Below are 25,149 nucleotides of genomic sequence, written 5' to 3' on the forward strand. Positions count from 1 at the left end.
ATTTAAGTTGTTGTTAAGGTATTGTTCCCTTCCCATCAGCTCAAGTGATCTGGCCATTCTTCTCTGTCCTTAGGCTCACTGGTTATTTTCTGTTTTTTTGAACCATTCTCTATAAGCCCTAGGAATGGTTTTGTGGGAAATTCCCAGTAGAGTTCCTCAGCAGTTTCTAAAATACTCAGACCAACCCCTCTGCTCCCAACAACCACGCCACATCCAAAGGCACTTAAATCACCTTTCACTGTGCTGCTCAGTTTAAACTTTAGCAGGTTGTCTTAACCTACATGTTTATATGTTTTAATATTTGCATTAACCAGCAGCTGTACAGGTGTACCTAATGTGGTGGCCGGTGATTGTATGTTACTGTCATACAGTGATTAATATGGAAAAAACATTATCTTATACTTGTTGTGCTTGGGCCCAGATAATGTCTTCAAGGCAGGTGGCAAAGCCTTCGCTAATCCATTCTTCAGTCCAGTCTCTGGCTCCGATAACCAGGCCAAACCAGGAGTGGGAAATCTCATGGCAAATCCTGGATCCACACAGAGACAGGCTTTCTTCGGAACCAGGACTCCCAGCAGACAACACACTCTGGGACAGGAAAATTATATGGGGGCTGAGGAAGACAAAAGTAATGACACAATAATAGCATGTTTGAAAAAAAGCACATTCTAAAAGGCAAGAAAGGAGTGTGAGGCACAAATCACAGATAAGTATTAGGCAATGTTTTAATAAAAATATTGTAATCTAGGAGGTTCACAGAGTGAAAGATGAGAAAATATGTTGCAGACATCAGAATTAGTAGTCAAGAAAAAATTAAACTAACAGAGACACAGAGATCTAGTGTTCTTCTGTGCAGAAAGATCAAGATGCTGACGTAAGCTCCACACCTAGGATTATGGAAAATTTGGCCTTAACCTGTCATGAAACACAACCCCACATATTTTCTAGTGAACAAACTGCCCATCCTTTTCTCAATTTCTTCATTATGTTTAGAGAAGGGCAACTTACTCATGCAGAAGGCTTGCCAAACCTAAATGCCACAATTTCCCAGGACTGGACTTGTTAAATAACAGTGGGTAAAATTATTTGAATTAAAAGTGAGTTACGCAAGTTCAGTAGGTTTTTTCCAACATTTACAGATTTATTGTGCCAGAGTGACTTTTGAAAACTAAATAAATATTAGATATATTTAAAACACTTCAGATTGTGTATTTGAAGCATATGCAAACACTAAAAGTGATATTTACCTAGGTGCACCCTCGATATGAATGCAAAAGTAGTCTATGCAAAACATTCAGATAATAACTACTCAAACAAATCCTCAAAGTGCTTTTAGTGATGCCAAAGATAAGAAGCCTTTCCTGCTTGTACAAAGGGATAAAACAGCAAGATTCTTTTCGTTCAAATTAAAAGATAATATTTTCCCTTTGTGCCAGTCTTTGATAACAGATTTTAAAGTCTGAATTAAGACTAATTATCTTGTTATACAAGCCCTTACTTCTTAATTAAGTAAATACACTTTAGTTTTAATGACAGTTTGGAAAGAATTTTTTTTTTTTTTTAAGGCGACATTTGTGGTCTTATTAATTATGACCCAGCAGAGAATAATGACTATCGCATGCATCTTTTAAAGTTTTTCTTTAGGTATTGCCTACTTTTTCACCCATTTTTAGCTCATCCTTTTACCTGCCCATTTTTATAGGAATGTTTTGTTTGTTAAGCCACTTAACACTGCCCCATGAATCAGTCAAACAGAAAAAGGCACCTAATTCAAGGAATGAACCAATGTTGTGTCTACACATGACAAACAACTTAGCAAAGAACCAATTAACGAAGACTAAATTATACCTTTAGGCACTTTGTTACTAGGAGCCTGTCATAAAACACATTCTTTCTTCCACTTTCTTTAATTGCATCTATTAAAATGCCAAAGAAGCCAAAATAGTATTTTTGCACCAACGAGATATTCACAGCGCTGCACTTGTTCCACACTTTGTCACGTTACAGCCTTATCTTAAAATGTATTAAATGTATTAAAAATAAAAAAAAACTAAAATATAACATATATATAAATACTCAGAGCCTTTGTTCAGTACAATATAGAAGTACATTTGGCAGCAATTACAGCCTTAAGTCTTTTTGAGTATAGTGCTATAATTTGGTTCTACTATTTTTGGGCAATTTCTCCCGTTCTTGTTTGCAGAACCTTTCAAGGTACATCAGGTTGGATGGGGACCATCAGTGCACAGCCATCAGATCTCTTCAAAGATATCCACTTGTGAACTGGATACTGTACATGTCACCCAAGAACATCCACCTTCACCACAGTCTAAGGTCCAGAGCATTCTGGAGCAGGTTATCATCAAGGATATCTCTACAATGGGAAGTGGGAAAACTAGTCAGGATTGAGGGAAAGATGAATGTAGATTCATCTTTCCCTCAATCCTGACTAGTTTCCCACTTCCTGCTGCCAAAAATCATCCCCACAGCATGATGCTGCTACCACCATGCTTCAGTGTAGGAATACTATTGGAAAGGTGATGAGCAGTGCCTGGGTTCCTCCAGACATGAGACTTGGTTGGCATTCAGACCAAAGAGTTCAATCTTTGTTTCATCAGAGCAGAGCCCTTCAGGTGCCTTTTGTCAGACTCCAGGCAGGCTGTCATTTACCATTTACTGAGGAATGGCCACTTTACCAAACAGGCCAGATTGGTGAAGTACTTCAGAAATTGTTGTCCTTCCTGAAGGTTCTCCTCTTTCCACAGAGCAATGCTGTACCTCTGTCAGCATGACCATTGGGTTCTTGGTCACATCCCTGACTAAGGCCCTTCTAGTTTGGTCACTCAGATTGGCCAGGCAGCCAGCTCTGGGTAGAGACCTGGTGGTTCCAAACTTCTTCCATTTACAGATGGAGGCCGCTGTGCTCATTGGGACCTTCAGGGTTATCATTAATGATTTTTCTGTAATCTTCCCTGTGCCTCAGTGTAATACTGTCTCAGAGGTCTACAGACAATGTCAACTATGGGACCTTATATGGAAAGGTGTGTGCCTTTCCATATAACGTCTAATCAACTAAATTTACCACAGATGGACTCCAATCAAGTTGTAGAAACATTTGACATAAGATTATTGGAAATACGATGCATCTGAGCTCAGTTTTAAGTATTGTGGCAAAGACTGTGAATACTTACATACATGTTACATTTTTAGTCTTTATTTTTAATAAATTTGTAAGACATTCAAGTAAACTTCGTTCACGTTGTCACTGTGTGCAGAATTTTTAGGTGAAAAATGTATTTATTACATTTTGGAATAAGGCTGAAACATAACAAAATGTGGAACAGGTGAAGTTTTGTGAATATTTTCTGATTACATGTTATTAAGAAACAGGAAAAAAAGAAGCAAATGTAGACCCACCAAATATTGACTTTCAGGCTTGTCAGAATTTTAAATTTTAAACTCTGTACACGTCAATAAATTGCAGCGCCTATTTTCCATTTTCCTAGCAATATAAAAAGAAATGTAGGGTGGCTCAAGACTTTTGCACATTCCTTTATAGTATCTGTACTTGATTGAAAATCTAACTTTTCATCATGGACAGATAAAACTTTAATTTGCTGTTTAAAAGGAATATTTCAGTCGGGTGGGGGAGCAATACTATCACCAAGCTAGTCCTTGCTATTACTGGTTCAGCAACATCCATATCAGGCTTGGTATCACAGGAATAAATAAGTGATTTTGCACTAATAGAGCAGGACCAATCACAGGGCTCTATCAAAGCCATGGCTGAAGACTTTTTTGGAGCATTCTTTACTTCATTCTTATGTAACAGGCTGTTAATGCCCTGAGGGGCTTAGGGCTGACTGTGCGTGAGAGGCAGGCTATTCTTCTTCAGAAGAATGAGAGAGGGGTCACAGAGGTGCGAATGAATGGCCTCCCTCTCTCCTGGCTCATACAACAACACCGGACTGTCTAGAGTTCCTTTCACACTCGCTAGATCTTAAGCGTCCCGACCACCACTGACCTGACACCGGTGGGAGAATTTATGGCAAACTGCAGGTCCTAGTGAAAAGCACTTTTCAAAAGGCCACACCACCCCACTCATGGGACAAATATGTTAAAGATGCTATAATGTGTGGCTTAGTAGACCACACATTATAGCATTTGCCCCATGCAGAGTGGTCTTACTTTCAACTTCTGAGACACAACAGCTGCAACTGCTTGACCTGTTGGGTTGACAGTAAGACTAAGACCCCATATTGCTGCTATTGATGAAATACAGTAAGCTGTAAAATGAGATGCTCTCATCAAGTAAAGATTACCATCTTAAACCACCAGATGACAGAGGAGTTATTTTTTTCTTTGCCATAACCTAATTATGGTGACAAGCTAAGTCAATTATAAAGGAAAACAGTGAGTAAAGACATAGCTTAGGCCGGGTCTGCCACACAGCCTGTTTTAGAGGAAAACAAAATCAGATATCTGAACAGCACAACTACTCTTTATTTCCCAGGGGATTTTTACATCAGACAGAAAGCAGGCCCTCCCCTTCAGTTATTTAGGAACATGTCAACATCATACAATGGGGTCTTATGAGCATCATTTCCGAGACAGCATCTCAAATCTAATTCCATGTTATTCCTGATTACACAAACAAAGGCTCTCACTGGAGCAGGAGATGCTAACATTAGCATATGAGTTTCTTTGTAGCTTAATCTTATTCCCCCACAATTGGATAAGCACGCCTTTGTTGTCAGTTACAGCACCGTGTTTGTGTGTGTGAGTGAGTGAGTGTGAAACACAAAGACAGCCTTTCAGAGACGGCGCTTGCACATGTTCCTCTGAGGGAGACGGAATCCATCACTACAGTGACAAATAGTGTCACCCCACCATGGTGGTGATGAGCAACAACAGCATCTTTCACATTCACTGATACACTGACTGACATTAGTTGACATCGGGGACCTGTCATGAATACATGCATGGTAAGACCTCCATACAAATTCATGTATATGTAATCCCTGCACATGTGTATGCATCTTTTAAGCCCACAAAACATCTGAGTCTAGGGTCTGCTGCAGGGATGAATGGCTGTACCTGATATGTATTGTACATTTTCAGCGCTGTTTAGAAACAAAGCCTCACAATAATTTGTAAGTAAACTGCTTTAATTGCACATTATGTTTAAAAAGAAGCTATTCATTGAAACTGTTGATTTCACTAACAACTGCAATCAATCACAAAACACAGAGTGATAATACTGCAAGACTACTGAAAATTACAAATACTACTAGAAATTCACATGGCAAACTGTCATTTATCAGTTTATGCACAACAGATCTACCACAAGAGCAAACTATTCAAACCTTCTGTTTGAATAGCAGCCAATCGGAAGAAAGTTGGCTTAAAAAGAGGATAGCTTTAAAGGGAAAGGAGCGGAAATGTCCTGTTTCAGACACTGCATGAATTCAGGGGCTGGACAAAGGCCTAGTACATAATGAGGAACAATTGTTTGGACCTTGAAGCATACAGTCCAGGAATAAAATAATGGAACTGGAAATAAGCATAACAGGTCTCCCTGATGTTTTGAGGGCAATGAGAAGGACAAAGTTACATTTTTTTGTAAACTTGATGTTATTGATTGAGAAATGATATTCATAAAAAGAGACTGGCAGACTTGAAAGCCAAACTTTCAGCCTTTTCTTGAAGAACTGCATCAAAATGGCACCACCGTACGAATGAGAAAAGGATACCCCAGAAGGTCACCTGGCAGAGCTTATAACATGTTTCAAGGACTAGTCTCCGGTGGAAGAGTTTGAGCTCCAAACTGGCCCAGACCTTTTGTTGTTTTCATGCCCTCCCTTTTTGTATAACTATCAATTTGACGAAGGAATTCAAAAGATTTACACAAAAACAACAAAAACTAGCTACATTCCCGTGAAAAAGAAACACCCATGTTGCAAATGTGAAAGAGTCTGAAGAAGTGGTGGAGAACATTACGCTGCCTTTAACATCTTTCAGCATGACCAATTTTGATCAGTGATGCTCTGGGAACCCATATCCATGCAGGGACCCACAAACCTCCCCAGGCTAGGTATCAGGACAACAACACAACAACGCCTGACCTCATGTGGCGAGAGTATGCAGGCAGATCCTGGAGGATGAGGGAACTGGTACCATTAGCTGGCCCCTAACACTTGTCTGACCTAAATCCAATAGAAAACCACTGGGACATTATGGAGCTCAGTGATGCCCAGGTGTAGATATGGGAGGGCATCCCCCAGGACACCATGCATTGTCTCATTCACTTAGATTTTCCAAGCGTCTTTGAATTCAACCCTGTGAAGGTTGATCATTTCTATTGTCATCAAACAATGTGACATCTTATTGTTCCTAACACACTATCCAGTCCATGTCAGTATAGATATCCAGTGTGATTTTTTTCCTTACATGTTTTCTACGTGTTCCTTTTATTATTATTTTTTAGCAGAGAATTTTAGTATAGAGAGGAGTTCACAGTCAGCTCAGTGACTACAAGGTGCACAGGTCCTGGGGTTTCAAAACAAATCCAAAATGTCACCCCTCCATAACAGTGTTAGATAGTTAGCATGAGATGCTTGTGTTGTTGTGTTTGGTAACATGGCCACACATGTCCATGTTGATCTGCTCTATCCAAAGAACATTACTTCAGTCATATGGTTTGTTCAGATGCATCTTTGCAAATCCAAGCCATGCTTCCATATTCTGTATGTCAAAATTTTAACATTTAACATGCTAACTGAGGACTGTAGGGTCTGAGCTCTTAGAGTAGCTCTTGGCTTATTTACTATGTCAGTATTGCACAGCCTGACTTTGGGATGAATTTGCAGGGTTGTCCACTCCTGGGAAGATTGTGACATTGTGTTAACAGACACCTGAATGCTCCAGACCAGCAAACTGCCAAAAGGTCTGCTTTTATAGAGGTGCTTACACTTGATGATCAATTAAGATTACCAACACCTCCCTGCTCCTAATTCTCCTGGGTCCTATGATAGTAGGGTTAGTTTTTCCACAGGAGTGCATAGTGTCCTATGAAAACTTTCTTTTTGTTGTATGCAAATTTGTTCTAAACTAACTCTACCTGATATATGCTCTCTATTGCTGTGTTAAGTGTTTTTTATGTTTCTTTTATTATTATAATTCAAAAAAAAGTTTTTTAAAAAAAGAGAAGAAACATATCTAGTACATCACCACTTATCATATCTGACATATTTGTAGTCACATTTCAAACCGACCTCTAAATTAGATTTTAATCCAATTTCCAAAAAAATCCACTTAATGCTGTTTTTTTTCCTGTTCAGGCTTTCTAAAATTAACTTGGGTACAACCTGGAAATGCCAAATAAAACAGATTGGGACGTGTATTCTAAATAAAGGGCTTAGTTACTTTGCTGCATGCAACATCTTACATTTTGGAACGTTAGCATTCATTTCCTTTACGCATAACGTGCCCTCTCAGTGTCAGTTGAATGTACTAATTCAATCACCTCATGAATAATGAATCTTTCTCAGATTTAGCCATATGTCACTTGAGGCACCTCTTCTCCTGTGCCTCCCTGTAAGATTTACAGTGGCCAACTGCAACAAACCAGATACGTAAATAAAAATACACCTGCACCTGCACTTCAAGGACTAAAGATGTTGGTAAACAAGCAGCTGGCTTTGGGCTGTATTTTCTCCGTGTGCGTGTTCGTGTAGTGTCTGAAGCACGTAAAAGGAAGGAAGAGGAAATTAGTTTACCTGGACTACATCTATACCTGCATTTCTCATCTTGTGTCATTTCCATTTCCACTATCGTCTTGATGCATGCTCAATCATCCAGGTAAGTAAATCTCCAAAAGTTGATTCTGAATCAACTTTTGGACACTTCCACTATCATTTTCACCAAAAATGATAAAACACATAAGACTTTGAGTCTAATAACAGAAAAAGGTGGTGTGAAAATATAAAATGTCCTCTATGAACATTAATGGGTTAATGTTTGATGATGGAAGGTTTGATTGGGCCTCAGATATCTTTATGTAAATTAATTCATACTTGTTGCCCCCGTTTTGTGTCTGCTTTTGATGTCAGTGATCTTCATTTGTTTTTTAATTGACTGCTAGCTGTACAACACATTCCCCTTTGGGTGTAATAAGGCTTAACTCTGCTCACTGGTCTTCCCTTTTTAATCATGTTCTTCTGAACAATGCATTAAAGGCATGGAGTTATACTTTCTGACATTTAATTAGATTTGAAATATAACTTTTCTTTGCTGATAATTATATGACTCAGAGACAATACGCAAGGGCTTTCAAACGATGTAATTAATTAATTTCCAGAGGTTGTTAAACAGATGTGAGGCTATCTGCACATAAAATAACAGACAAGACCTTCGCTGACCTTTCTGATGGCAGTACCCTATTGAGTCCTTGACACAAAATTCAAGGCTGGTTAAAGCCATCCTGTGCTTTCTCACATGACAACCTCGCGACTCTGAGTCACCCAGGGTGACTTGGCCCTGAGTTTCAGAGGTGTGAGCCAGGGCAAGTCTTCAATTTGGTGAGACACAGATTGCAATAGTGTTTTGCTACTCCATCTCTCCATCCATTATTCATCCCTTCATTTCTCCATCCCCTGTTCCTGGCTGTAGGCCGTTTTTTACCCTAGCGGGACACTTCCATGCATAATGCAGCAAGGGCCCTATCATAGTTCTATAATTGACAACCCCAGTCCAGCTCAGCCCATAGCTGGGACACCAGTAAAACAGTCCCATGAGACAGAAAGATGTGGAAAAAAGATGATGAGAACAGAGTGTTGATCCTGCATGTGTGAATGAAAGACTGTAGATAGAGAGATCGAAAAAAAGAAGGTTAAATGAAAAAAATATGTGATAGATATTTATTGAAATAGAGAGCATCCTGTTGTTTGTCACGGTATCCTCTCCATGATAACTATTAAGCTGCTCAATCTCCATAGCACAGACGATGTTACAGTGTTTCACACTTTGTGCACATATTGAAACAAACACTAAGACAAGCTATCAGACCTGTGAGACCTGTGAAAAACACACATATAAGACAAATTACAGCTTGTCCAAGCAAAGGTTGCAGGGCTGGGCTTCCTAATGTCAGCTTATGGGAATAAGCTTTGTCTCCTTTCCCTTCATCTTGGACAGTCTGTGGGTTATTTCAGACACAGGGGCCTATTTGACGAAACTCCTACCACCCTCCGTTCTTTTTTAACAAGTCTGACTTCAAATGTCTGGCATTCTAGGCTGGCTGCAGATCAGCTCACTGCTCCCAGACGGGGCCCCACAGGGCCAGGCCAAATGCCACTCCATGTAGGGCCTGATCACATGAACAAGGGCCAGGCTGGGGCCCCCAGAGAGCCGCCCCACCCACATACACATCATTGCATCAGACTCTGAAAATAAATAGCAGAAAAAGATATCAGAGGTCATCAGGAACAAGGAGGTGACTCTGTGCCTCAAGTAAGGGGAAAATGAGGCTTTGTAGTGCCGGCGCATGAGGAATGAGTGACACGTTTCAAGGTTAGACTCTAGTTGTTGTCAAGTGCTTATACTTAAAAGCCCAGTCTTGGATGCCATGCCAAAGAGTCACCTAATGAAATCGACAAATAGAAATCTGCTTGTAGATGCAATAAAGTAATATAATGTGTGGGCATAACAAAGCACACACATAAACAAGCAAGAAGTCCAAATGTAGACCACATCAACACTCACCCACATACTTTCAGCAAATCTCCTTTCAGTGCGTATCAGCTGGAAAGGGAGAGCAGATGTCTGATCCATCCTCCCTTAACAGTAAAAACAATCCACAGTGCAGCTTGTTCTTTGTTTAGTTCAGAGCCTCAAAAGTGATGTCATGCCGGAGGAATGTTCTTAAGAGTGTGTTTTTGAGTGGATATTTAAAACACTATGGATACCTATTGGGTTTGTGGGTTATTGTTCCAAGGCAACCAAAATACATTACCCAAACAGCAAAAATGAACATGAATGTCACTAAAGGGATAATTTGATACTTCCTAGAGATCACCTGTAGAGGCAACATGTGGTATCTAATCATATCCAAATATCACAATTTAAAAAATACCAAACTTTTGCAGTCCAACACTATCTTAATGCAATGCAGTTGGAAAAGCTACTTTCAGCTGCTGTCTTATTCACAAGCAGTCACTATGGTGGGTAGCTCTGCATGTTTGATTTGACAGATTTTTTACACTGTCCTAAAGCAAGCCCAAAGGATTTGTGATAAATTTAAACAACCTATGTAATGCTCACAACTTAAAATTTTATTTTGATTGCTTCAAATTAACATCTCTTATACTTAGGGATGGGAATTGATAAGAATTTAGCAATTCCAATTCCATTACTGATATCGCTTATGGATTCGATTTCGTATCTCACTGGGTTCTCATTGGTTCCCCTTTGAGAGTCACCACCATCTCTAAGCAGCACATCAAAGACAATACATTTTTGCAAATTGACTGTATACTGTGTGGTCAAATGTTTGTGCATGTCAGAGGTATTTCCTCTCTTTGTTGCGATCAGTTTTGGAATTATTTCTCAAAAATTACCACACATATTACACATAACATTTAAAAGTAATGCAGTACCTTACTTAATTACTCCCAAGAGCAAGTAATTTGTTATACTACTCATTACATTACTTTCATGTTATGCTGTAAAAAGACCTGATATGCACTGTCTCGTAATTACCATTTAACAAAAAAAATCTATAGGCTACAGTTCTACACACCAACACAAATCCGTATCCTAATAAGGACACACATATAATCTTTCTCTTAGTATTACACAAAGCTGACATCACAAAGTAAAGATAAAAACCAGCACAAAGAGACTTTAAAGCAATCGCCACAGTGATTCTGCTTTAGAAACATGAACAGGTACAAATTGAGGCTGGAGCCTGACTGTTCATCGGTTTGTTACTTGTTGAAGTTCAGGGTCTGGCTGCTGTGCTGGGGTCGGCATCCACTCAGCTTTAATGCTTTAACCATTGCATTCTCGTCCTTTTGTGCACTAAAAGTAAAAAAGTAAAAGTAATAAAACTCAAATAAAAGTAAAGTCCATATCCACACTGCAGGCTATGTTCCCCCTAGGACACATGAATTGAAATCAACTGTAGTGTAAGTGCAAGAACCAATAAGCAGGCAGACTAACAATTGCAAGGAACTGAATTACTAGGAACAGGTTCTCTACAAGAACTTCAGGGACACCGCCATCACTTTCCACAATGAAGCAAGTTTTATATTCCCATGGATCAACCAAGAAAGAAGCACCTGCTAAGCACCTTCAAGCTCGACTGCAATTTGCAGCTGCCCACATTAACAGGCCAAATGGCTCCTGGCGAGAAGCTGATGGTCCAATTAGACAAAGACTGAGTTATTTCGCCACAATGACAAGAGGTATATTGGGAGGAGTAAAGGTGACTACCTCCACATTCTTTAACTTCACATCAAATCAACAGCTAGATGGTTAAAACTTGGATACAATGATTCCAAAAACACATCAAAACAGGTTTGGGATGGATGAAGCAGTCTAATATAAAGCTTCTGAAATCATCTTCCTAAAGCCCTGACCCTAACTCTATTGATCTGTACTGTATAAACCTGTACTATACTTAAAAACTGTGTCCGTGCCGCAAAAGCAACCAATATAAATGAACTCTACCAATTCTATAAATATTAAAAGTACTTAAATGTTCTCAATAAAAGTAAGTACTAAAAGTGATCTATACTTTTGACCCTGTGTGGGTTAGACAAAATCCTAAATATATTCAAACTTGTGAATCAAATTCTCTTTTTTCTTAAACTTATTAAAGATGCATGCTGTACAATCATTCAACAGTGGAAAAAGATCAGTTCAAAGAAATCATTAAAAGCCCCAAATTACCATGAGAGTCATACCCATGATGAGTGTGTGTAAACTTCTGACCACAACTGTATATTTGCCTCTAAAAATTGAAAAGAAAAAACCCCAAACTGACCACAACAAAGAGTGGGGACCCAGGAGGGAAAAAGTACCAGCATTTTATATGTTTCTATCATGGCTGGCACTGGATATAAAACACCGGGACATGACCACAATGTAATTAACACATAAAACACCACACAAAAGCATGAATGCCAATAACAGCATCTGCCACTTACACAGATTACACCATAGGCTACTCAAAGAGTCGCTGCAGAAATCTAAATAAGCCATAAGTCTGAAACACTCCACTTTAGCACCTGTCTAGTTTAGGTTCTGCTACCATAAAGCTTAGCCTGCTCTGACTGGTGGGCTGAACCACTGAAATATAAGTAAAATAACACTGGTACCTAATTAATTCTAACCCCTTTTCTATGAGTCTCAGTATCGCTCCTTGAGAGTTATTGGCTGGCAACAAATCCTGGACTTTTTTCACACACGTTTGAACCCAAATCTGAGACACTCCTGCAGAAGTTGCTATATTCAGTGTTAGGGACATTATACAGAAAGAGTAATATGCCACATTGTACTTGTTAAATTACTCACTATATCACATAACATTGGAGTGAAATTCACTTTCAGTTGCTACCAACTCCACAACAGCACAAGTCGCTTTCCCAGTAAGGACAAGATTGTTTCCAAGATGTGCACGTCTCTAGCCCTCAAAATTTGTAGACTTTGTCTAGATCTCTATATAAAGTGATACTCTGTCCCTGTTTATTGATTTAAAATTGTTGTCAAAGTTTCCAAACTGTCCGACTGTTACTCAACCAATTTTGACATAACACTAACCTGTGGGCATACACTCAAAACTAATGGAGAATTAGCCACATGAGAAATTTGCTAATGTGGCTAATGCAAAGGTAGGAATAATCCGCTTGTTCTTCAGTTCTATAAATTTAAAAGGGACATGCACAATGTGTTAATGGCACTAAAGACCAATCAGCTATATGCAACTACAGACTAACTGTCAATCAGCCTGACGTAACATTTACCTACATGACATAACCCACATTCCTCTATGACTGTAGCTACTTGCATGCAAACCCCATCGCTCTTCACACACAGCACTCAGAACCCTCTTTTAGCTTCCACTTCCGCCTTAATGAAAAAGACAGGACAAATCTATCTCACAGAATTATAATTTGAGACATTTTCTTGCCTGCAGGGTAATAAATAGACTGCTTTTTTTCTATCTTATGTAACGTAAGAGTATGAGACAGTGGGGAGATGGAAAGTGAGACCACTCAGTGCTCCGAGGCTATATAAGAAGTGTTTGACAGAATGGAAAGATGGATTAAGGCGAGACTGAAGTGAAATTAGCCAATGAGCAGAGCTGTTTTTTTTTCTGCAGAGGGTTTGGGTTGCCACCTGACCAGGCTGTGTACCCTTGAGACAAAACACTGCAACTGAGGGATATAGCGTAGATGAAACATGTTTTATGTTTCACATATATACTAACAAAAGAAAATATAATCACTGCACTGTACTATTAATAGTTGTTACCTCATGATCTTAACACTAAGGACAACAGTGGCCCAAATAAAGTGAATCCAAAGCAGAATGGTTAAACAATAAAGTTGGTGATAAAGAGGCCAGATCAATCAATGGTCGGTCTGCCTCCTTACACCTTCCCAGCCCACCTTAGACTTAAAGTGGACGATTTACCTTAACTTGTATTTGATTCTGGTGTTTTCAACATGTTTTCAGACAATGAGCATTAGCAAAAGGCTCAGGCTTCAGACTATGCTAAATGCTCAGTTTGTAACAGTGCTTTTTTTTCACTCTTGGATCTTTACGACGTCAAAGAATGGCCACAGCCTTTTACGAGGGTTAGGGTTAGGATACAGGGTTATATTTCTTGTTAACTTTGACATGCATATCCCAAGGCGAGATATATGAAGCTGAAAATAAAGACAAAAGGGCAGTGGTTCTTACCGAAGACCTAAACCATTTAAAAAGTGTGATGATACAGCATGTACAGAACTGTGCAAAAGTCTTGAGCCAGCCCTCATTTCTTTACATCATGTATGCTTCCAAGGCACCAAACTTTCCTGTAATTTAAAGTGCTCTTTCTGAATTTCTTTCAAAGTTGTTTTCTTTTTGTTTGTTTTTTTCAGTCCAGTCCTTCAACACTTTCAAAGGAACGACTTTTGTTGTTTGTTAAGCCACTTAACACTGACCTATGACTCATTCAAGCATAAACAAGGCACCTATTTCAAGGAATGAACCAGTGTGGTATTTCCACATAACATAAATTGTATCTTTAGGCACTTTGTTACTAGCAGCCTTAAAAAATAACTTTTTTTCCCCAATTTCTTTAGTTGAATCTAGTAAAAATGCCAAACATAACACAGTTTGACAAACATAAAATGAAATTTCTGCACCAACAAGATGATTTCGTAGCATATCTCAATATGCTTTGCACTGTTTCCTTTAAAAAGTGTTTCCTCTTGTTACGATTTAATGTTGTCAGTGTTTTGTTTTATGTTATGTTTAAGGATTTGTTCTTGTTTCCTGTTTTATTGTGAAGGTCTGCGTCTCATGTGAGTGTGTTCAGTTTTACCTCTGTCTCGTCTTGTTGATTATTCCCAGCTGTGTTCCCCACCTGTGTGTAATCTCCGTGTGTTTCCCTGCTGCCCAACTGTGATCTGTTTTCTGCTCGTGGTTATTTGTGTTCAGGTTTGTGTTTCTGTTCAGGGTCAGTAGTTTAGTTTTCCCAGTATAGTTTAGTTCTCCGTTCACCATTTTGTCCATCTCTTTTGTTGTGTTTGCCTTAGTGGCACCAGCCATTTTTAGCCAACCTGGTTGTCCATTTTAAGATAAAGCCTCTTCTCATCCCACCAACTGGTAGTCATCTTCTTTTATGTTGCGGCTATGAGCCGGGTCGTAACATTCGTAATGGCCTTAAGAAATAGGAAAAAATCCAGCAAAGCCTTGACACAGGTCCCAAGAGACATATTTGGACATTCAACTGGTCCATCTACTGTTCAGTGAAGCGTCACTGAACTGAAAGTGAGTGGAAACAGGTCTAATGAAGAGATGAGTACAAATTTGAGAGTTCTAGTTCAAATTACCATCAACATATACAGAGGAGATCAGGAGATATGTACAACAGTGACTGTTTATAGCCATCTATAAAACACGGTGAAGGCTCTGTTATGGTTTAGAGCTACATTTCAGCCAGTGGTGTTTGAGATCTTGTCAACACAGAAAAGTAACATCAGAGTTTGATCCACCATTCAATACCATCTGTAAAACATCTGATTGGTAACAGCATCATTTTTCAGCATGACAATGATCCCAAACACAGTGCAAATGCAGTAAAAGCATACCTGGATAGAAAAACCACACAATGGAGCACTATCAATCATGGAATGGAACTGGATTTCAACATTCATGAGAGAAAAGGGAACAAAAGACAGAGAACATCCAAAGAAAAGCCTAAAATGTTCTTTAAGACTGGAGAACTTTTCCTGAAGACTACTTAAATACATTGGAAGAAAACTTGCCTAAAAGAGTTCAGGCAGTGCTGTGAAATAAAGGTGGTCACACCAAATTTTGTCTTTCAATGTAGAATTCTTAGGATTAGAACTGTTTGTTAGAAAAACTCCACTTTTGCCTTACATACTGCAATTTCATTTATGTTTGAAAGTGTCAATCAATCACTGCACTTATTTTTCATTTTCCTATCAAAATGTAAAGCCATGAGTGGCTTAGCCATTATTTTGAAAAGTCAAAATATGTCACAGGGTTATATGATGCATCAGTTTTAATCTCAACAACCTGACCCTATTTTTGATTCAAATGTTTTCAAGGGACTTAATGACAATAAGACGAAAACTAACTGACATATTTTTTAAACTGCTTAGATTATGGAGAACTTGTGCATAAATCATACTACAGACAAAAACATAAAAAAATAACTTTCAGATGTATGTAGCTCAAATGATGATTCATTGTTGTTAATAGGAAGAGCTGCAGCCATGCCAATTTAGAATTTACTAAAATGTACCAAATTTCAGGTCATTCAACTCAATAGTTACTGAGATATTTCACTAAAAGACGCTTGAAAAGAAAACAGTGAAGAAGAAAAAGGGCATCACCTTGATTTGTAGTCTGTAAACCGTGAATGTTCATAACAAAATCCAACCTCCAGTAAGTCTTATTCTCACGGGTGAAATTTTGACTTGCTCAAGGATCAATCTTTCGAATTTCCAAAAACATATAATTGACATGTCTTCATCAAAATGGTGGACTGACCAGAGAGACTTACACACCACTGTACACAGCTTCATGCTGCTAGCATGACTTAAAAAAAACACACACACAACAACTAGCAGACCAACTGAGAGTGCAGCCAGTCCCTGAGGCTAAAAGCAAAGCAACACATGAGAAGCATTACCAGGGATATTTCACAGCACTTTGATTCAAATGTCTCATTTTGGTCAGTTCAGCACAGAGGACCCACGGACATTAAACTGTCTAGCTTTGCCCAGAATGAAATTACCCCCAGCCTCTGGGTTCCACTATCACACACGCCTGAGGACGCACACCAAGATCAGCTCCATTGTCCCCTATGCCATACAATGGACCCATCCATCACTCGAGGGAATGGGTCCACTGGACTCATCCATTCGTTAACAGAATGGGTATGCCGTGACAGGCCTGTCTTGCTAAAGCCTCTAATCTAGAGTTATGGCACAGTGTGTCTGTGTTACTGTTAAATGTAGTACTATATGCCAGCTGTTGCCAGCAGGTTCTCATCCGAGGACAGTCCAAAGAAACACACAGTCGACCATCGATCATTCTATGATGAACATAAAAGCACAAATATTGCCCGAGAAGGAGCAGGACATTTAGGTCATAATGTAAAATTCAACAAGTACTGCAAATAAATTGTTTCAGGTTCACTCCTGCAGAAAGAAAACACCTGCATGTTCACAACATAATGCGGGACCCTCTCCTCTCAAGCAGAGCAAGAGTTAAAAAGGTGGATGCTTCAGTTGTGATTAGATACTGTAGCAGCACAGATAAACTCATATACAGGGGCGGAAGGGAAGCTGAGAGGCTCGAGATAACTAGAAAGGAATATTCTTGCAATAACAAGAGACTTGCTAAGCTGTACACTGCTATCAGCATTAAGAGGAAGCTCTGACTAAGAAAAAGAAACAAAGAGCCAAAGGGAGACAGATAGAACAGGCTGTCACCTTTGGGTTTGAAACTGCCTTTGTTTTCAGCAAGAAGTAAGTAGACCAGCAAGGGAAACTAAAAGTCTTAACTACTTGCAATCACTTTAAAAGCATGCGTAAAACACTCCCTCTACTTCTGTCCAGGTGCAGGCATGCAGAGCTGGCTTTTTCCTCCGACTCCCTTGGCTCTTTTGTGAGGCCCATTGACGAAAGGGAGATCCACTCAAGGTGGGAAGAAAGAAACACCTCATCCTTGACTATTTGATTAACAGCTGTCTTCTGTGCCAGAAAATCCAACCCCCACATTTTTCCTCCCAACCCTGAACCCCTAGTTGTCTCCTGAAAGAGCAGGTCTGTATCACACACTTCTAGAGTTACTCTGCAGATCAAACTGGAGAGGAGAGCAGAAAGGCAAGAAATCCTCTGAGACATCAGAAGGAAGAGGGAAGGACAAGCAGTGGGAAGACTGGGGAACAAACAGTGAGAGGAGGACGAGAGAGAGAAGGGGGAATGGCACAGCTTAACAAGATGGCAGGAGGTGCAATTTAGCAAGGGTGCAAGAGGGTAGGAAATCATTGCCAATGAGGCAAAAGACTGAGGCAGATACTGGAAACTGGGACAGAATAAGATTAACATCTTAACTTTTTAATTTGCATTTTTTGCTCTGCTGTTGCATTTCATTTGTTTATCATGTAAGATGGTAACGAGCAGCATGCCTTTCCTCAAAGTTAATGATCTTTCCTTAATGATCAGCTTTGTTTTTCCAAAGCTGTTAGTTTTGTGAGATTCATCCCATTAGTCCTGGCCACATTGCTGAAATCATTTCTTTGGTTCCAAACAACCATTTCATGTAAATAAAGCTGGAGAAATTTACCGCTAATAATTCATTCATGGTTAAGATTTTAGATTTACTAGTCATCTTAATCAAAAAGAGGCTCAAAAAACAACAATAAACAGTAATAAAAACAGTGATCGTCAACTGAGAGGTTCAATCCAGGGCACCAGCTCTAGCCAGTCTACTCTGCTTAACCCCGAATTGTCTATCATGCATCCATCAGTGTGTAAAAGCACAGAATAAAGTGCTGCTTAAATGTGTGGAAAATGGGTGAATGTGGCTTATAATGAAAGCACTTTGAGTGATCAATGAAACTAGAATAGGGCTATATAAATGTCAGTCCATTTACCAAGACTTCTACCAGGATTTGGCATCCTATTAAAGATGGCTTTTTGGAATAAGACATAAACTCTATACACTACGTTTTTTTTTTTTTTTACAGCAAACTAAACATTTCTGGAAATGGTCAGGACTAATGTGAAGAACATAACTTCTACTGGGTTAAAATGTGTAAAAAAAAAACACTGGTCCTATAAAACAGTGGTGGCACACTAAAGCACTCCAGAGCAACGGGGCAGGAATATCCCAGAGGGTACCAACTCCCCCCGGCACTACAGCTCCCTACTTCCTCACAACGGGGACCAATCGCCAATGTAACATCCTGCTAGCCCATAAACAAACAATGCAATCAACTGAAGTCAGGCTGAAAATCCTCTACTGCCTGAGAGGTCAAGAGGTATACACCAGTCATAATTTTCAGCTGTGGCTGTGACAGTTATATGGCTGCCTAGTTTGGCTGTACTGCAAGTGGAACAAGCAGTATAACTACTTGAACATTTTTTCCCCCCGTTTCTTATGGCAGCCCATCTCTACGAGGAGGGAGCGGTGTAAAATACAACTCTGCTGATTAAAAAAGATGGGACTTTGTGTAAAATGTTAACAAAATATACGCTTAAATGGAAGTTTTGAAAACTAAATGTTCTCTCGGACTCACATGTTCCTGGATCTCAGGCTGAAATTTCCTTTGCAGGATTCTTTATTTCATAATGCACCAAATGTTTTCAATAGGAGGCAGGTCTGGACTGCAGGCAGGTCAGTTTAATTGCCAGACCTGTTTACTACAGCCATGCTGCTGTCATATGGGCAGAAGATGATTTGGTATTTTCTTGCTTAAATAAACAAGGCTTTCCATGGAAAGGATATCATCTAAATATAATCACACAATGTGTTACTCAATGACCTTTACAGACATTATTCAGCATTAATGGGCCCTTGACAGATGTGCAAATTCATACACCCCATGCTGTCACGAATCACAGCTCTTAAAGTGCACTCTGATAACTAGCCAGATAATCCCTCTCCTCAACAAACAGTATTTATCTATCAGCAATATCAAAAAACACAAATTTAGATTTGTAAGACCGCAGGATGATTTGACATCTTGCTTCTGTTTTTAATTGAACCAGCTTGCAGCGAGGATGGCAACACTGTGAGACCTTGTTATATCTGTTTTTATTTTTGCATGAATTTTAGCTTGCAATTGTGTATCGTGTTTTGCTTTTGATGGGGACTATCCTGAGTTTGAGACTTCTCAGTCTGACTCCCTGCATACAGAGATTTCTCTGGATTACTTCAATCTTTCTGTACCGATGATGACAAACTTCTCAAACTTCAATTTAGCTGAGAAGCATGATCCTTAAATTTCTATACTCTATACTGCATCGCCTCCACAGTCTTTCTATCTACACCGTTGCTGAATAATCTCTTTCTCTCCATCACATCACAGAGAGGCCGAGTGTGCAACACTCAAATTCTGGGTGACCACTTTTCGATCAAAGAGCAACTCCACAGGTCAACTTTTAGGAGAAAACTTGTCTCCAAACAATCGTGGTCTGACTCAGACTGACTGCAATTACTCAATGACAGATTGTTAAAGGTTTGCAAATAGTTGCTGTCTAATCTACAGACACATTGTAATCAATCTGAGTCAGTCTGTGCCGATGAGTGCAACAAATCAGTGGCACATCTCTTTGCAACATGGCACTCAACTGTCTGAGTACCCTATTACCCTACAGCTGGTTTTATTCTGGTTATATTCCTATACAAAAGCAAAGTTGCTAAACGCCTATGTACTTCTGCATTTAATAAGCTTCCTGCAGCAGCTATGTCACTATTTGTGGAGAAGTTTCTGATTCAAATTTATACATATTTATGGCTGAATTTCTATCAGTTAATTTCTGCATTTAGGTTTTTTAGACAGCTACAAGCTGTATTTGCAAACTAACAGTAGGCTGGTGGAAGACTGCCTCCACAGGTCTAGTCTTCAATGGCCATTTCCTCTAGTCTTGAGATGTTTCACAAGTTTTGTGATTGACGCACACATTTCAGTCCCCTGTCAAGACATTGCTGTCATCAAATTCAAATTCAATAAAAATAAAAATATATTTTTCACAACACAATTAGTGGTCTCATTTTCAACATTTCATTTTTGTAGTCCTTTTGCAATTTTGTAACTAAATATAGGGTTTAAATAATGAGAATAAGTAAATTATATTAAGGATTAAGTTATACATAAAGCTGGAGTTTCTACCATTCATTTGAGAATGTGGGGCATGCTTTCCCTGTCATAAAATAAATAAATAAATAAATAAATAAATAAAAATACGCCAACAGCAGCAACAAAGTACTGCACATTGATCTGGCTCATTTAATGTCCAAACCTACACATCATCTGTGTAGGTCTCCTCTGACGTCATGCCATTACAGTAAATACACATCCTTGTTCCATTATTTGAACAATGCACACATTCATACACTCGCACACACAAGAACAGGAATCTGCCTGTCTACACTAAAGCAAAACAAAACCCACATCACCAACACTAGTGAAAAGGCGCATTTCATCGCTTGTGCGAAAACTCTCCAAGGGATGTCAGACATGTCTTCTTTTGGGCATGCTGATCTTAGATTAGTCCTGCAAGTCAAGCCATTACTCTGGGATACACAGACGTCAGCTTCAAAGAGTGAGAGGAAATGCCGTGCCCTTCCTGTCACTCCCAGTCAGAAATGACGTGATTGCGATGCTATGAAGAGATTACAGATTCAAATTGTAAAAACAAAGAGAGAAAAAACAGTATGACCTAAGAAAAGTAAAAATAAAAACATTGTACAAATGCCCGCGCGCACACACACACACACACATACATATGGAGATATATATACATATATATATACTCTTTATTGAAAACTCTGTATATATATATATATATATATATACATACAGAGTTTTCAATAAAGAGTGCAAGGCTAAATATGACCACTCCAATCATATTCAGGGCATTAGTTTACACCATTCTCATGTCCTTCAGTCACTCAGAACAATGAACTTTTTATCCTGACTGGATGCCGAATTAACTTTAAGGGATTCCCCTAATGTGCTCACTGACTGTAACCCAGACACCTCTTCATCCATCTCCACACTCCTCTATTAATGGTTAACCATGTATTTGTCTTCCTCTCCCTTATCGGCTCTTCAGTGCCTTAAAGGTTGTACTAATAACACGGGGAGAGTAACACATCGGTGTCTCTACAATGTAGCCTCAAAGCTTGGCTTGTTGAAGAAACAGCCATGAAGACAACAGGAATACATACAAATAGGCAAGAGATGATCCTGTTTTGTATGTACTGTACAGGATGCTGGTAGCAGGTTGTTCATAACTTGAGAATGCAAAGCCTTTGAACCCAAATTGTTGCACAAAATACACCCAAAAAAAATTCTTTGAGCTGCTTACTAGCATCATATTTTTAAAGCTACATTTGCGCAAGTCTAGTCCTTTGTGTGTGTGAATCATAGAGCCTCGTGGGTACACAGCATACGTGGTACAACCTTTGAGTCCAGACATGCCCTTACTTGACTTCTTAATCTTCAGTTTCCTGCCCTCCCTTTCGTATCTCAGTATAAAAACTTCACGCCACTGTGATTCCTCCCCTGCTTCACCTCTCCCCTCCCTTCTCGGTATCACACTACAACAGCTTTATGCCTTCTTGCCACAGCTCCCTGGTCCATAGCCCCTCCGCTCCTGCTGTTTCCACTGGGGCACTACACAAAAACTGCGCTTGGCTTGATCCCAACAAATGGGGCCCTCATACCTCCCAATCTCTAGATTAAATAGCACCAGTCTCTGAAGTCTTTCCAGGGGCTAATGGCTTTTGTTGCTGGGAATAATCCACACATCCTCTCCCACATCCTGGGGGTCTGCTGGCCTGTTGTGAACCCCGCCTTTACCCTCTTCGTGTCTCTCTCATCTCCATCTCAATCTGCGCTTCCATTTTGGTTGACCTCCCTGCCTTTCTATAGCACAACCCTGCGGTTATGTGTTGAGGCATCCACGACTGAACCACCAACATTGAGGGGAGGATGCAGTGGGCTGACACTGGGTTGAGAACCATGCAGAGTTTTATAGGGAGTCAGTGCAGGTGCTGTCTGAAGCTTAATGAAGGCCCTAAATCTCTTCTGTCATCTGCAGCTAACTGGAGCCTAAGCAGCCAGAGAAAAAGGGATAAGTGCCTGGGAGCCATCCTCATAAGGAAAAGAAAACATCTGTCAAACAACAACCACGGCAGAACAGCCTCAGTGTCAGCACTTGACGTCCATTCAAAGTAAATACAGCAGGGAGACACATTTTCACAAGATGGGGGCAAGATTTTTTTTCATGGATGAAAGAGCGCTGTGTTTTTGGATAAAAAAAGTCTAAAAGAATGCAAAGTCGAGAATGAGGTCTGTTCTGTTGCCCGTTTGTCCCTCTCTGTTGCTTAAAATAGCTCTGATTAAGACCACACTTTGCTACAACGTCAGCAAATCACGCAGACTACATAACCAGGTATGAGCTCATATCCTGTCTGGGGCACTTTTTCTATAGCAAGAGTAACGGGGGGAGGATAAAAGCAGATGGAGAGAGAAAGAGAGACTGTGGTTGTAAACCGCAGACACTAGGATGCTTACTGGCCAGCCTGATCAGCTTACTTAATTAGCATAGTTTTTTTTAAAGGCCCAAACATTCATCACCTTGAATTTACTTTAATATCCAATTTTCGCTTAACTTATAAGGCTACTAGATGCAATCAGCTGTATCTATAAAGATGTCATACGCAGCCTAAAGAATGTAGAGAAAATATGAAACTATGACTTCTGGGGAATGCCCGAGGGCATGAAATGTGATCAACCACACAAGTGGAGAGGAAAGACAAGGACGACAAACACAGTAGCCTTGAAGATCGAGCAATATTACGAGAGCAAAGAGAGTAACAGAAAGTCGGGGGATGAAAAGAGAAGCAGTGAAGGGTAAAGACGTGACAGAAGCAGGACACATCAGATTTTCAGAACACAAGGATTACAAAAAAAGGGGGGGGGGGGACTAAGTTAATAAAAGGAGAATAAATATGGAAATGGAGCACGGGGGAACAGATCTAAAGACAGAACAAGCGGAGGGTGAAGAGGAAATAAATACATGAAGGGTTATTATCTATAGCGTCCAAAAAAATAAATCTGTCATCCTGTGGCTTCGTGACCACCCATCAGCCTCCAGACCTCCACTACTAAACCTGCACAAAAACATAAATACATACAGGTCTAGTGTAAGTTGGAGAGGCTAAGGACCACCTGAAACGTCCTGGAAAAAACACGAAGATGCAACAGAGCAGCCTATTGACTGGACTCAATTAAGCTGTGCCCAGTGAAGAGGCTCAGGGTTATGGGGCCTTCAAAGGGTACCTGTTAAGCTTGTTCCTTATTTTCTCTCATATGTCCTGTTACCATGGTGATTTTTATACATGGCCGGAGTTTCAAACAATGTAATCAACGTTCTTACTTTTAACCGTCTGAGCCGGGGGGGGTTCTACTCTTTGATTTGGATGATGTCAGTTAGAGGGGATATCCCTAGTATGGTCCTTTCAGTCACACAGGCTTGGCCTTGTGACTACAGGAGGAAAAACAAAGGAAGAAAAATAAAGAAACAAAGAAAAAAAAAGCACCAAGGTTAAATTATGTGAAAAAAAATTGGAATAACAATTTTGGAAAAAATCTCAGGAAATAGCTGTTTGGAATGGAAAAGTGAATGGAGGCAAAAAGAGGTGGTGAGTTTCTGAGTTTTGGAAACAGGATGAGGGAAGGGAGGGAACAGAAAAAGTAAAGAATAGTCGAGGGCAAATTAATGGACAACGAATAAGGAGGAGAGTGTAAGGAAAAAGGGGTTTAAGGAGATGCTTAGTAAAGAGGCTGAAGTCTTCTTTGAAACTACGTGTTAGTCTTTTAATTTGCTTTAATCTAGCAATTTTAATGTTTCCTGCTTAAAAAGACAACAACACCACACAATTACATCAATTTTTAAGCACCATGCATATGCGAGTCATGACGCCTGCAGGCCCGTGCTGGAAGCAGTTATGTGGGGGGACAAAGGAGGGATGACAAGTGATTGAACAAAGTTTACAGCTGGAGTCTTTAATTCTGAAAGAATTCGTATGTGGAGGATCTCCACGGAAAAGATTAAGAAAGAGCGAGGGGGTTTCGAAATGTGAAGTGTGCCATTAATCATGCAACCCAGAAACACTCTGCCTGTAGAAACCAAAACAGAAGCAGCAGGGTGAAGTTAAAAAACACAAGTGCTTGATTGTCGCTTTGCTGTGGGAAATCTTTGATGTTTCTTCACAAGTTTTTACATGGCCGTCCATAGATTAGTCTGCGTACACCTAGATTAAATGACAGTAAAAATGCTCCGCCGAAACCAAATAACTGCTATAATATTCTTTTACATTAACAGCGGATCATACTGTATGACTACAGTATCCACTTGTGTAAATCCCAACCTTTCAGTTCCCCTCTGCAGCTTTTCGGCATTATTCTGCTAACTGTTCAAGAAATCAAGAAACTTCTGTAAAAGAACTACCAACCATTAGTCAGCAAACAACTTTACTCAAATAACTTTTGTTGTGCAACTTGTGAAAGTAAAAAAGCAACTACAGAGAAGCAGTGTGACATTTCTGTGTTGACAGGTTGTTTCTGCTGCTCCTAGGTGGTCAACCAATCAAATGTTATAA

General features: G+C 39.7%; 1 protein-coding gene and 1 long non-coding RNA gene across 7 annotated transcripts in view; one reads left to right on the forward strand and one right to left on the reverse strand.

Annotated features, from left to right (window-relative positions):
* The window catches only part of LOC116311161 (aminopeptidase O (putative)), a 90,006-nt gene that overhangs the window by 57,227 nt on the left and 7,630 nt on the right, over window positions 1-25,149 (reverse strand). For all 6 annotated transcript variants that reach the window (XR_005615225.1, XM_039621319.1, XM_039621318.1 and 3 more), the window contains one exon: window positions 403-613. Coding sequence is in view for 5 of the 6 variants with exons in the window: in XM_039621319.1 (XP_039477253.1) it covers window positions 403-613 (211 nt within the window). In the remaining variant the exon portion in view is untranslated. The remainder of the gene's footprint in view (window positions 1-402; window positions 614-25,149) is intronic.
* Window positions 17,094-17,727, forward strand: LOC120443195. The gene is made up of 2 exons (XR_005615226.1): window positions 17,094-17,276; window positions 17,367-17,727. It is a non-coding gene; the product is annotated as an uncharacterized LOC120443195 (long non-coding RNA).

The sequence above is a fragment of the Oreochromis aureus genome, linkage group 12 (assembly GCF_013358895.1).
Source record: "Oreochromis aureus strain Israel breed Guangdong linkage group 12, ZZ_aureus, whole genome shotgun sequence".
NCBI classification, from domain to species: domain Eukaryota; kingdom Metazoa; phylum Chordata; class Actinopteri; order Cichliformes; family Cichlidae; genus Oreochromis; species Oreochromis aureus.